The sequence below is a fragment of the Engystomops pustulosus genome, unplaced genomic scaffold (genome assembly GCF_040894005.1).
Source record: "Engystomops pustulosus unplaced genomic scaffold, aEngPut4.maternal MAT_SCAFFOLD_215, whole genome shotgun sequence".
In the NCBI taxonomy this organism is placed as follows: Eukaryota; Metazoa; Chordata; class Amphibia; order Anura; family Leptodactylidae; genus Engystomops; species Engystomops pustulosus.
In genome coordinates, this window is record NW_027285095.1 from 79,071 (window position 1) to 91,806 (window position 12,736).

General features: G+C 60.1%; 1 protein-coding gene across 2 annotated transcripts in view; it reads right to left on the bottom strand.

The window, feature by feature from the left end:
- Positions 1-238: 238 nt before the first annotated feature.
- Positions 239-12,736, bottom strand: part of LOC140109542 (uncharacterized) — a 33,211-nt gene continuing 20,713 nt past the window's right edge. Inside the window, exons 6-10 of one of the 2 annotated variants that reach the window (XM_072132070.1) lie at positions 4,838-4,952; positions 4,024-4,089; positions 3,747-3,936; positions 3,518-3,672; positions 239-3,445 (exon numbers count right to left, since the gene is read on the bottom strand). In XM_072132070.1, coding sequence (XP_071988171.1) covers positions 2,729-3,445; positions 3,518-3,672; positions 3,747-3,936; positions 4,024-4,089; positions 4,838-4,952 — 1,243 coding nt within the window. In that variant the 3' untranslated portion in view covers positions 239-2,728. The remainder of the gene's footprint in view (positions 3,446-3,517; positions 3,673-3,746; positions 3,937-4,023; positions 4,090-4,837; positions 4,953-12,736) is intronic. The other variant, XM_072132069.1, reaches the window with a different exon arrangement.

Genomic DNA, 12,736 nt, shown 5'->3' on the forward strand with positions numbered 1-12,736 from the left:
ACCAGGCAACGTTTTTCCAATCTTCTACTGTCCAATTTCCATGAGCTTGTGCAAATTGTAGCCTCAGTTTCCTGTTCTTAGCTGAAAGGAGTGGCACCCGGTGTGGTCTTCTGCTGCTGTAGCCCATCTGCCTCAGAGTTGGACGTACTGTGCGTTCAGAGATGCTCTTGTGCCTACCTTGGTTGTAACGGGTGGCGATTTGAGTCACTGTTGCCTTTCTATCAGCTCGAACCAGTCTGCCCATTCTCCTCTGACCTCTAGCATCAACAAGGCATTTCCGCCCACAGAACTGCCGCTCACTGGATGGTTTTTCTTTTTCGGACCATTCTCTGTAAACCCTAGAGATGGTTGTGCTTGAAAATCCCAGTAGATCAGCAGTTTCTGAAATACTCAGACCAGCCCTTCTGGCACCAACAACCATGCCACGTTCAAAGGCCACAAATCACCTTTCTTCCCCATACTGATGCTCGGGAGAACTGCAGGAGATTGTCTTGACCATGTCTACATGCCTAAATGCACTGCCGCCATGTGATTGGCTGATTAGAAATTAAGTGTTAACGAGCAGTTGGACAGGTGTACCTAATAAAGTGGCCGGTGAGTGTAGATTATTGGGGATAATTTCCTCCATTATCTGCAGGATCTGATCTCTAATCCTAATCAATTATCTCATTTACATTTTTATTCTGAGTTTTAGAGTATTTACAATCTATGGAATCAGAGAAGATCCTGATCTCTTCCTTGTGTCGGGATACAATGACCTGGACCTTGTGTTCTCTCATTTTCATCTCCAGTATTTCCGGACACCGGGGAGTGGAAAGGCACCTGCACAGGCCACAAACTTCGCCTCTTGTCCTTTTTGGGGGTCAGTGCGTCTGCAGGATGTTTATAGATTGAGCGCTCCTGGTGTTGGCCGTATGTCATCCATTTATGCAGATCCGGGAAATGCTGGAGCCACGTGTCACATCATTGTGTTACCAGGCAACTGATCCGCAAAACCAGCCGCCACACGGATGACACCGGCGTTGCTTGAGTATTTCTCGCGTTGCCGGACTAGTGGTGGTTATTCTGAGAGAAGCTCAGACATGGGGATACAGAGCCCCACACGAGGGCAGCGCACACATGACACACGGCTCAGGGGTGACTTGTAGAATGATGTAATGTCCCCCCCACATTATTAAATATCATCCAGTTTAATCTTCAGTGCAGGAGGCAGATAATGAAATGTATCGTGCAGAACATCGAGGACCCAGAGGCCGAGCCACGCCAAGTAAGTACACAGCACAGGCGGGGGCTGATTATAGGGGAGGGGCAGCACAGATAGACAGGGGCTCATTATAGGGGCGCAGCACAGACAGGGGCTCATTATAGGGGCGCAGCACAGACAGGGGCTCATTATAGGGGGCGCAGCACAGACAGGGGCTCATTATAGGGGGCGCAGCACAGACAGGGGCTCATTGTAGGGGCGCAGCACAGACAGACAGGGGCTCATTATAGGGGGCGCAGCACAGACAGGGGCTCATTATAGGGGGCGCAGCACAGACAGGGGCTCATTGTAGGGGCGCAGCACAGACAGACAGGGGCTCATTATAGGGGTGCAGCACAGATAGGGGCGCAGCACAGACAGAAGGGGGCTCATTATAGGGGCGCAGCACAGACAGGGGCGCAGCACAGACAGCGGCTCATTATAGGGAAGGGGCAGCACAGACAGACGGGGGATCATTATAGGGGCGCAGCACAGACAGGGGCGCAGCACAGACAGGGGCTCATTATAGGGGGTGCAGCACAGACAGACAGGGGATCATTATAGGGGGTGCAGCACAGACAGACAGATCATTATAGGGGCGCAGCACAGACAGGGGCGCAGCACAGACAGACAGATCATTATAGGGGGTGCAGCACAGACAGACAGATCATTATAGGGGGGTGCTGCACAGACAGACAGATCATTATAGGGGGGTGCTGCACAGACAGACAGATCATTATAGGGGGGTGCTGCACAGACAGACAGATCATTATAGGGGGGTGCTGCACAGACAGACAGATCATTATAGGGGGGTGCTGCACAGAGGGGGTGAAGCCAGGAGGGGGCTCATTATTGAGAGTTTGAGATAGAGCTGGGGCAGTGGTTAGCACATAGTTGGAGCGGAGGATATGCTGTGAATGCGATCCAGGGTCGGCCTCTCAACACAAGTCACGTATCACCTTACAGACAGATAAATATACATGTATGTACACGAGTCCCAGGTCCTTGCGGTCCCATGTTCTGCAGAGCACATTGTGTCGTTAGCTGCGATAGTTAGCAGAGTCTGTACAAGGACAGAACAATCACTTAAAAAGCAACGGAATCAAAATATATACAAATAAAAGTGAAATGTGAGGGCTCATGCACCGAGGAGGGGGCCCTGCGGTAAGTGCAATCCCTTCAACACTTGTAAACAAGAACCTTCCATTCATTTAACATGGAGTGCAACAAATGTCCACAAGGCACCGCCACGGGGGCGCCACTGGTGCCTGTACACACCGCTACCAGGCAGGTGCCGAGAGGATGAAGGATATGAGGAAGAACGGAATAACAGGTCAGAGGAGCCGCTGCCTCTCGTGTCCAGGCACAGGGGAAGGGCCTTGGGATGAAGCGTTTCCAGTTGAAAGGTTTCCTATGATGGTGAAGGATTTCCCTCGTGTCCAGCCACATGAGCACGGATGAGATGTCCCAGTCCATAAGACTCCCTCAGAAGTAGGTGTCATGAGCTGCAGCGCCATCAGCGGCCCCCGGGCGGCTGTTCTGCGGGGAATCTGCTGCAGGAGAAGATTCTTTGCGTCTGAAGGAGAACTTCCTCTCCTTCTTCTGCTTGGCCTCTGTCTTCTCTCTCTCTTTCTGCATTCGCTTCTCCTCCTTCTCTTTAAGCTTCTCGCGCTCCTTCTCCTTCCTGCGCTCCTCTCGCTCCTCCTTCTCCCTCCTCTTTTCTCGCTCGCGCTCTTCTCGCTCCTCCTTCTCACTCCTCTTTTCTCGCTCGCGCTCGCGCTCTTCTCGCTCCTCCTTCTCTCTCTTCCTTATTCGCTCACGCTCTTCCTTCTCCCTCTTTTTCTCCTGCTCCCTTTGCTTGTCCTTGCCCTTCTTGGTTGTCTCTCGGGGTGGTCCTAGAGGAGCTTTGTTGGAGGTGGGGGATGGCAGTGCAGGCCTGAGTCCTTCAGACACCACTACAGATTCTGGTTGGAGAGTGAGCACCGGCGTGGTGGGTGGCGAGGGCCGCCGGAGGCTGGACAGGCTGAGCCGGCTGCCGCTGAGGGTGGGATTGAGGCGCAGCTTCTCTTCATGAATCTGTCGGGCTCCATGGAGGCGTCGTGATGGCCGGTACTGTAACTCCCCTCGATTCTCCCGCCATTTTCGTAGCTGAGTGTTACTCTCTCTCTCTATTAAAGCGTCGGTGACAGGAAGGGAGCTCACCTGTGAGAAGAGGGAAGACAGTGAGGACCTACCTGGGATATAACCTGCCCCGAGATGTAGAAGGACACTCACCTCGGGGAGAAGGACATCCTCCTGCATACAGTGCACCGGGAGGCTGCGCAGCTTCTCCATCGTCTCGTACATCCCCTGACAGCTCCGCAGCTTATCCACCGAGCCCAGCGTGTGCCGCAGTAACACCAGCCCCACACGGAATATAATCTTCACTCCTGCACACAGAGGGATCAGTAACTTGTACATTACCATTACAGCTTACACACTGACCCCCAGTACTGTGTCAGACCTTCACAGAAGAACATGTCCCACACACGCAGCACCGAGGCCCAGGGTAACGTCCGGGAGAAGATGCACATGAACCACTCTGTCATATACAGAATGGGATCAATCTTAAACTTCTTCAGGTGTCGGTAGGCCATGGGGCAAACCCTGCGCAGCAGAGCAAAGAAGATCTCTCCGTCCAGCTGTATGGCTTCCTGCAGGAAGAGCAGGACAGGGATGAGGAAAGAGACCGGCAGGAGAGAAGGAACAGGGAGGGCGAGAGTGAAGGGTCATCAACTCACCAGGCCGGCGCTGTAATAGCCAGGAAGGTACTTGTCACAGATCTGGACCAGGCACCAGAACGCTTGCTGTAGGAGGACACAATCAGAGACGTTCAGTAAGACAGACAGCTGTGCAGGAGGCAAACAAACGCCCGATACCGACAATGTCTGATCAGGGCTCCAACACTTTCCGTATCTACTCGAGTATAAGCAGAATTTTTCAGCACAAAAAATGTACTGAAAAACCCAAACTCTGCCTATACACACAGCTTGTGTGCCGAAAAAGAGAAGACCTGCGGGAGGCGTCGGAAAGGCGAGTATTGACTTCCATTTTTAATGCATTGGGCAAACTGGGGCAGGCCATATACTGTCGTGACAGGGGGCCGGCCGGTCATATACTGGGGGGGCAGGGGCCAGCAGGCCATGTACTGGGGGGGCAGGGGCCAGCAGGCCATGTACTGGGGGGGCAGGGGCCAGCAGGCCATATACTGGGGCAGGGGCTGCAGGAGCTGCAGGCTATATACTGGGGGGGCAGAAGCTGCAGGCTATATACTGGCTGTGACCAATGCATTTCCCACCCTCGGCTTTTACTCGAGTATATACGGTATACAGCTTATCAGGATGAAATAGACATCCATCAAGTTCAACCAAGGAAGGGAAGGGACTGGAGGAGGAAGAGTTTTAGGGGAAACTATTGTACATCACTTCTCTATAGATGACTTCAGACATTAGCAGTTTCTATTTTTCATCAGCTGTGAGACATAGGAGGGTCCTCCAGCCGGGGCCCCCGCAGTCACTAGTCCCTGGTTTGGGGGGCACACATCGGTGCTCTTACCTCGGCCGGCATGTGCATGAGCAGCACCGCTGCCACCGGAGCCTGGGCCTGGCAGTAGCCCTCCTCGGGCCGGTACACCGTGTAAGCCTTCAAGATGCGGTACAGATCCTGCTGTCTGTAAGAGGATAATGGAGAGAGGTGAATATCCAGCACACAGCACAGGGGGCGCTCCAGAGGTCACCAATCCCCGGGGGCACATACACCTGACCTCAGGGTATAAGAGGAGAACCCGGCATGTCGCTCTGCAGCACAGCCGAGGGAGGGGGTCCTGTCTATTGTATGCACCTCCTGCCTTTTACTAGGTTCAAAAATGAAAAAACACTTTAATAAAATAAAAAAAAATAAATAAAAAGGAAAATCTAGGAACCAGGCGGAAAATAGCAAAATCTTTAAAACTTCTGTTTAATTCATCTCCTTATAAACCTCCCATTGGCAGCCGAGGAAGAAGGGCCATAGAAGCAGCGAGAATCCCCCCAGTAGATGCGCAGAGACCCCCGGAGAAGGGACAGAAGTGATGAAGCTCCGGGCGTCGCAGGAGGGTCCTGGATGGACACACAAGACATTCCCACCACAGGGACATCTAATGCATCGACCCAATCGCCTCTCGTCCTAGGAAGGAAAAGCGGGTGTCAGAGGTGTCCCCTGGATAAGCTCCACGTGTCTCCAGTGGTTTCCATCCTACGCTTTGTGCTGCCCATGGGATATACACCGGTCACAGGGGATGAGGTTATTGTGGTGGGAATGACCTGTGTGTCCATCCGGGACCCTCCTGCGACTTCTATCCCTTTCTCCGGGGGTCTCCGTGCATCTACCGGGGGGATTCCCCCTGCTTCGATGGCGCATGTAACGTGTCTTGTACCTTCACACACAGGTTAAGGACTTACGAAACCCTTCAGCCCTTCTTCCTCTGCTGCCAATGGGAGGTTTATAACGAGTTTAATTAAACAGAAGTTTTAAAGATTTCGCTATTTTCCGCCTGGAAGCTGGATTTCTTGTATCCATCCATGACCGATCGGCTCAGCCTCCCCCCTGCAGGAGAAGGGGAGGACACAGAGCGGAGGGGCAGGAGATGCCCAGGAGAAGGGGAGGACACAGAGCGGAGGGGCAGGAGATGGGGAGGACACAGAGCGGAGGGGCAGGAGATGCCCAGGAGAAGGCGAGGACACAGAGCGGAGGAGCAGGAGATGCCCAGGAGAAGGGGAGGACACAGAGCGGAGGAGCAGGAGATGCCCAGGAGAAGGGGAGGACACAGAGCGGAGGGGCAGGAGATGCCCAGGAGAAGGGGAGGACACAGAGCGGAGGGGCAGGAGATGCCCAGGAGAAGGGGAGGACACAGAGCGGAGGGGCAGGAGATGCCCAGGAGAAGGGGAGGACACAGAGCGGAGGAGCAGGAGATGCCCAGGAGAAGGGGAGGACACAGAGCGGAGGGGCAGGAGATGCCCAGGAGAAGGGGAGGACACAGAGCGGAGGGGCAGGAGATGCCCAGGAGAAGGGGAGGACACAGAGCGGAGGGGCAGGAGATGCCCAGGAGAAGGGGAGGATACAGAGCGGAGGGGCAGGAGATGCCCAGGAGAAGGGGAGGACACAGAGCGGAGGAGCAGGAGATGCCCAGGAGAAGGGGAGGGCACAGAGCGGAGGGGCAGGAGATGCCCAGGAGAAGGGGAGGACACAGAGCGGAGGAGCAGGAGATGCCCAGGAGAAGGGGAGGACACAGAGCGGAGGGGCAGGAGATGCCCAGGAGAAGGGGAGGACACAGAGCGGAGGAGAAGGGGAGGACACAGAGCGGAGGGGCAGGAGATGCCCAGGAGAAGGGGAGGACACAGAGCGGAGGAGCAGGAGATGCCCAGGAGAAGGGGAGGACACAGAGCGGAGGGGCAGGAGATGCCCAGGAGAAGGGGAGGACACAGAGCGGAGGGGCAGGAGATGGGGAGGACACAGAGCGGAGGAGCAGGAGATGCCCAGGAGAAGGGGAGGACACAGAGCGGAGGGGCAGGAGATGTCCAGGAGAAGGGGAGGACACAGAGCGGAGGGGCAGGAGATGGGGAGGACACAGAGCGGAGGAGCAGGAGATGCCCAGGAGAGGGCGAGGACACAGAGCGGAGGGGCAGGAGAAGGGGAGGACACAGAGCGGAGGAGCAGGAGATGCCCAGGAGAAGGGGAGGACACAGAGCGGAGGGGCAGGAGATGCCCAGGAGAAGGGGAGGACACAGAGCGGAGGGGCAGGAGATGCCCAGGAGAAGGGGAGGATACAGAGCGGAGGGGCAGGAGATGCCCAGGAGAAGGGGAGGATACAGAGCGGAGGGGCAGGAGATGCCCAGGAGAAGGGGAGGACACAGAGCGGAGGAGCAGGAGATGCCCAGGAGAAGGGGAGGGCACAGAGCGGAGGGGCAGGAGATGCCCAGGAGAAGGGGAGGACACAGAGCGGAGGAGCAGGAGATGCCCAGGAGAAGGGGAGGACACAGAGCGGAGGGGCAGGAGATGCCCAGGAGAAGGGGAGGACACAGAGCGGAGGAGAAGGGGAGGACACAGAGCGGAGGGGCAGGAGATGCCCAGGAGAAGGGGAGGACACAGAGCGGAGGAGCAGGAGATGCCCAGGAGAAGGGGAGGACACAGAGCGGAGGGGCAGGAGATGCCCAGGAGAAGGGGAGGACACAGAGCGGAGGGGCAGGAGATGGGGAGGACACAGAGCGGAGGAGCAGGAGATGCCCAGGAGAAGGGGAGGACACAGAGCGGAGGGGCAGGAGATGTCCAGGAGAAGGGGAGGACACAGAGCGGAGGGGCAGGAGATGGGGAGGACACAGAGCGGAGGAGCAGGAGATGCCCAGGAGAGGGCGAGGACACAGAGCGGAGGGGCAGGAGAAGGGGAGGACACAGAGCGGAGGGGCAGGAGATGTCCAGGAGAAGGGGAGGACACAGAGCGGAGGGGCAGGAGATGGGGAGGACACAGAGCGGAGGAGCAGGAGATGCCCAGGAGAGGGCGAGGACACAGAGCGGAGGGGCAGGAGAAGGGGAGGACACAGAGCGGAGGGGCAGGAGATGCCCAGGAGAAGGGGAGGACACAGAGCGGAGGGGCAGGAGATGCCCAGGAGAAGGGGAGGACACAGAGCGGAGGGGCAGGAGATGCCCAGGAGAAGGGGAGGACACAGAGCGGAGGGGCAGGAGATGCCCAGGAGAAGGGGAGGACACAGAGCGGAGGGGCAGGAGATGGGGAGGACACAGAGCGGAGGAGCAGGAGATGCCCAGGAGAGGGCGAGGACACAGAGCGGAGGGGCAGGAGAAGGGGAGGACACAGAGCGGAGGGGCAGGAGATGTCCAGGAGAAGGGGAGGACACAGAGCGGAGGGGCAGGAGATGGGGAGGACACAGAGCGGAGGAGCAGGAGATGCCCAGGAGAGGGCGAGGACACAGAGCGGAGGGGCAGGAGAAGGGGAGGACACAGAGCGGAGGGGCAGGAGATGCCCAGGAGAAGGGGAGGACACAGAGCGGAGGGGCAGGAGATGCCCAGGAGAAGGGGAGGACACAGAGCGGAGGGGCAGGAGATGCCCAGGAGAAGGGGAGGACACAGAGCGGAGGGGCAGGAGATGCCCAGGAGAGGGCGAGGACACAGAGCGGAGGGGCAGGAGATGCCCAGGAGAAGGGGAGGACACAGAGCGGAGGGGCAGGAGATGCCCAGGAGAAGGGGAGGACACAGAGCGGAGGAGCAGGAGATGCCCAGGAGAAGGGGAGGACACAGAGCGGAGAAGCAGGAGATGCCCAGGAGAAGGGGAGGACACAGAGCGGAGGAGCAGGAGATGCCCAGGAGAAGGGGAGGACACAGAGCGGAGGGGCAGGAGATGCCCAGGAGAAGGGGAGGACACAGAGCGGAGGGGCAGGAGATGCCCAGGAGAAGGGGAGGACACAGAGCGGAGGGGCAGGAGATGCCCAGGAGAAGGGGAGGACACAGAGCGGAGGGGCAGGAGAGGGCGAGGACACAGAGCGGAGGGGCAGGAGAGGGCGAGGACACAGAGCGGAGGGGCAGGAGAGGGCGAGGACACAGAGCGGAGGGGCAGGAGAGGGCGAGGACACAGAGCGGAGGGGCAGGAGATGCCCAGGAGAAGGGGAGGACACAGAGCGGAGGGGCAGGAGATGGGGAGGACACAGAGCGGAGGGGCAGGAGATGCCCAGGAGAAGGCGAGGACACAGAGCGGAGGAGCAGGAGATGCCCAGGAGAAGGGGAGGACACAGAGCGGAGGAGCAGGAGATGCCCAGGAGAAGGGGAGGACACAGAGCGGAGGGGCAGGAGATGCCCAGGAGAAGGGGAGGACACAGAGCGGAGGGGCAGGAGATGCCCAGGAGAAGGGGAGGACACAGAGCGGAGGGGCAGGAGATGCCCAGGAGAAGGGGAGGACACAGAGCGGAGGAGCAGGAGATGCCCAGGAGAAGGGGAGGACACAGAGCGGAGGGGCAGGAGATGCCCAGGAGAAGGGGAGGACACAGAGCGGAGGGGCAGGAGATGCCCAGGAGAAGGGGAGGACACAGAGCGGAGGGGCAGGAGATGCCCAGGAGAAGGGGAGGATACAGAGCGGAGGGGCAGGAGATGCCCAGGAGAAGGGGAGGATACAGAGCGGAGGGGCAGGAGATGCCCAGGAGAAGGGGAGGACACAGAGCGGAGGAGCAGGAGATGCCCAGGAGAAGGGGAGGGCACAGAGCGGAGGGGCAGGAGATGCCCAGGAGAAGGGGAGGACACAGAGCGGAGGAGCAGGAGATGCCCAGGAGAAGGGGAGGACACAGAGCAGAGGGGCAGGAGATGCCCAGGAGAAGGGGAGGACACAGAGCGGAGGGGCAGGAGATGCCCAGGAGAAGGGGAGGACACAGAGCGGAGGAGCAGGAGATGCCCAGGAGAAGGGGAGGACACAGAGCGGAGGGGCAGGAGATGCCCAGGAGAAGGGGAGGACACAGAGCGGAGGGGCAGGAGATGGGGAGGACACAGAGCGGAGGAGCAGGAGATGCCCAGGAGAAGGGGAGGACACAGAGCGGAGGGGCAGGAGATGTCCAGGAGAAGGGGAGGACACAGAGCGGAGGGGCAGGAGATGGGGAGGACACAGAGCGGAGGAGCAGGAGATGCCCAGGAGAGGGCGAGGACACAGAGCGGAGGGGCAGGAGAAGGGGAGGACACAGAGCGGAGGAGCAGGAGATGCCCAGGAGAAGGGGAGGACACAGAGCGGAGGGGCAGGAGATGCCCAGGAGAAGGGGAGGACACAGAGCGGAGGGGCAGGAGATGCCCAGGAGAAGGGGAGGATACAGAGCGGAGGGGCAGGAGATGCCCAGGAGAAGGGGAGGATACAGAGCGGAGGGGCAGGAGATGCCCAGGAGAAGGGGAGGACACAGAGCGGAGGAGCAGGAGATGCCCAGGAGAAGGGGAGGGCACAGAGCGGAGGGGCAGGAGATGCCCAGGAGAAGGGGAGGACACAGAGCGGAGGAGCAGGAGATGCCCAGGAGAAGGGGAGGACACAGAGCGGAGGGGCAGGAGATGCCCAGGAGAAGGGGAGGACACAGAGCGGAGGAGAAGGGGAGGACACAGAGCGGAGGGGCAGGAGATGCCCAGGAGAAGGGGAGGACACAGAGCGGAGGAGCAGGAGATGCCCAGGAGAAGGGGAGGACACAGAGCGGAGGGCCAGGAGATGCCCAGGAGAAGGGGAGGACACAGAGCGGAGGGGCAGGAGATGGGGAGGACACAGAGCGGAGGAGCAGGAGATGCCCAGGAGAAGGGGAGGACACAGAGCGGAGGGGCAGGAGATGTCCAGGAGAAGGGGAGGACACAGAGCGGAGGGGCAGGAGATGGGGAGGACACAGAGCGGAGGAGCAGGAGATGCCCAGGAGAGGGCGAGGACACAGAGCGGAGGGGCAGGAGAAGGGGAGGACACAGAGCGGAGGGGCAGGAGATGTCCAGGAGAAGGGGAGGACACAGAGCGGAGGGGCAGGAGATGGGGAGGACACAGAGCGGAGGAGCAGGAGATGCCCAGGAGAGGGCGAGGACACAGAGCGGAGGGGCAGGAGAAGGGGAGGACACAGAGCGGAGGGGCAGGAGATGCCCAGGAGAAGGGGAGGACACAGAGCGGAGGGGCAGGAGATGCCCAGGAGAAGGGGAGGACACAGAGCGGAGGGGCAGGAGATGCCCAGGAGAAGGGGAGGACACAGAGCGGAGGGGCAGGAGATGCCCAGGAGAAGGGGAGGACACAGAGCGGAGGGGCAGGAGATGGGGAGGACACAGAGCGGAGGAGCAGGAGATGCCCAGGAGAGGGCGAGGACACAGAGCGGAGGGGCAGGAGAAGGGGAGGACACAGAGCGGAGGGGCAGGAGATGTCCAGGAGAAGGGGAGGACACAGAGCGGAGGGGCAGGAGATGGGGAGGACACAGAGCGGAGGAGCAGGAGATGCCCAGGAGAGGGCGAGGACACAGAGCGGAGGGGCAGGAGAAGGGGAGGACACAGAGCGGAGGGGCAGGAGATGCCCAGGAGAAGGGGAGGACACAGAGCGGAGGGGCAGGAGATGCCCAGGAGAAGGGGAGGACACAGAGCGGAGGGGCAGGAGATGCCCAGGAGAAGGGGAGGACACAGAGCGGAGGGGCAGGAGATGCCCAGGAGAGGGCGAGGACACAGAGCGGAGGGGCAGGAGATGCCCAGGAGAAGGGGAGGACACAGAGCGGAGGGGCAGGAGATGCCCAGGAGAAGGGGAGGACACAGAGCGGAGGAGCAGGAGATGCCCAGGAGAAGGGGAGGACACAGAGCGGAGAAGCAGGAGATGCCCAGGAGAAGGGGAGGACACAGAGCGGAGAAGCAGGAGATGCCCAGGAGAAGGGGAGGACACAGAGCGGAGGAGCAGGAGATGCCCAGGAGAAGGGGAGGACACAGAGCGGAGGGGCAGGAGATGCCCAGGAGAAGGGGAGGACACAGAGCGGAGGGGCAGGAGATGCCCAGGAGAAGGGGAGGACACAGAGCGGAGGGGCAGGAGATGCCCAGGAGAAGGGGAGGACACAGAGCGGAGGGGCAGGAGATGCCCAGGAGAAGGCGAGGACACAGAGCGGAGGGGCAGGAGAGGGCGAGGACACAGAGCGGAGGGGCAGGAGAGGGCGAGGACACAGAGCGGAGGGGCAGGAGAGGGCGAGGACACAGAGCGGAGGGGCAGGAGATGCCCAGGAGAAGGGGAGGACACAGAGCGGAGGGGCAGGAGATGCCCAGGAGAAGGGGAGGACACAGAGCGGAGGGGCAGGAGATGCCCAGGAGAAGGGGAGGACACAGAGCGGAGGGGCAGGAGATGCCCAGGAGAAGGGGAGGACACAGAGCGGAGGGGCAGGAGATGCCCAGGAGAAGGGGAGGACACAGAGCGGAGGGGCAGGAGATGCCCAGGAGAAGGGGAGGACACAGAGCGGAGGGGCAGGAGATACCCAGGAGAAGGGGAGGACACAGAGCGGAGGGGCAGGAGAAGGGGAGGACACAGAGCGGAGGGGCAGGAGAGGGCGAGGACACAGAGCGGAGGGGCAGGAGATGCCCAGGAGAAGGGGAGGACACAGAGCGGAGGGGCAGGAGATGCCCAGGAGAAGGGGAGGACACAGAGCGGAGGGGCAGGAGATGCCCAGGAGAAGGGGAGGACACAGAGCGGAGGGGCAGGAGATGCCCAGGAGAAGGGGAGGACACAGAGCGGAGGGGCAGGAGATGCCCAGGAGAAGGGGAGGACACAGAGCGGAGGGGCAGGAGATGCCCAGGAGAAGGGGAGGACACAGAGCGGAGGAGCAGGAGATACCCAGGACAAGGCGAGGACACAGAGCGGAGGGGCAGGAGAAGGGGAGGACACAGAGCGGAGGGGCAGGAGATGCCCAGGAGAAGGGGAGGACACAGAGCGGAGGGGCAGGAGATGTCCAGGAG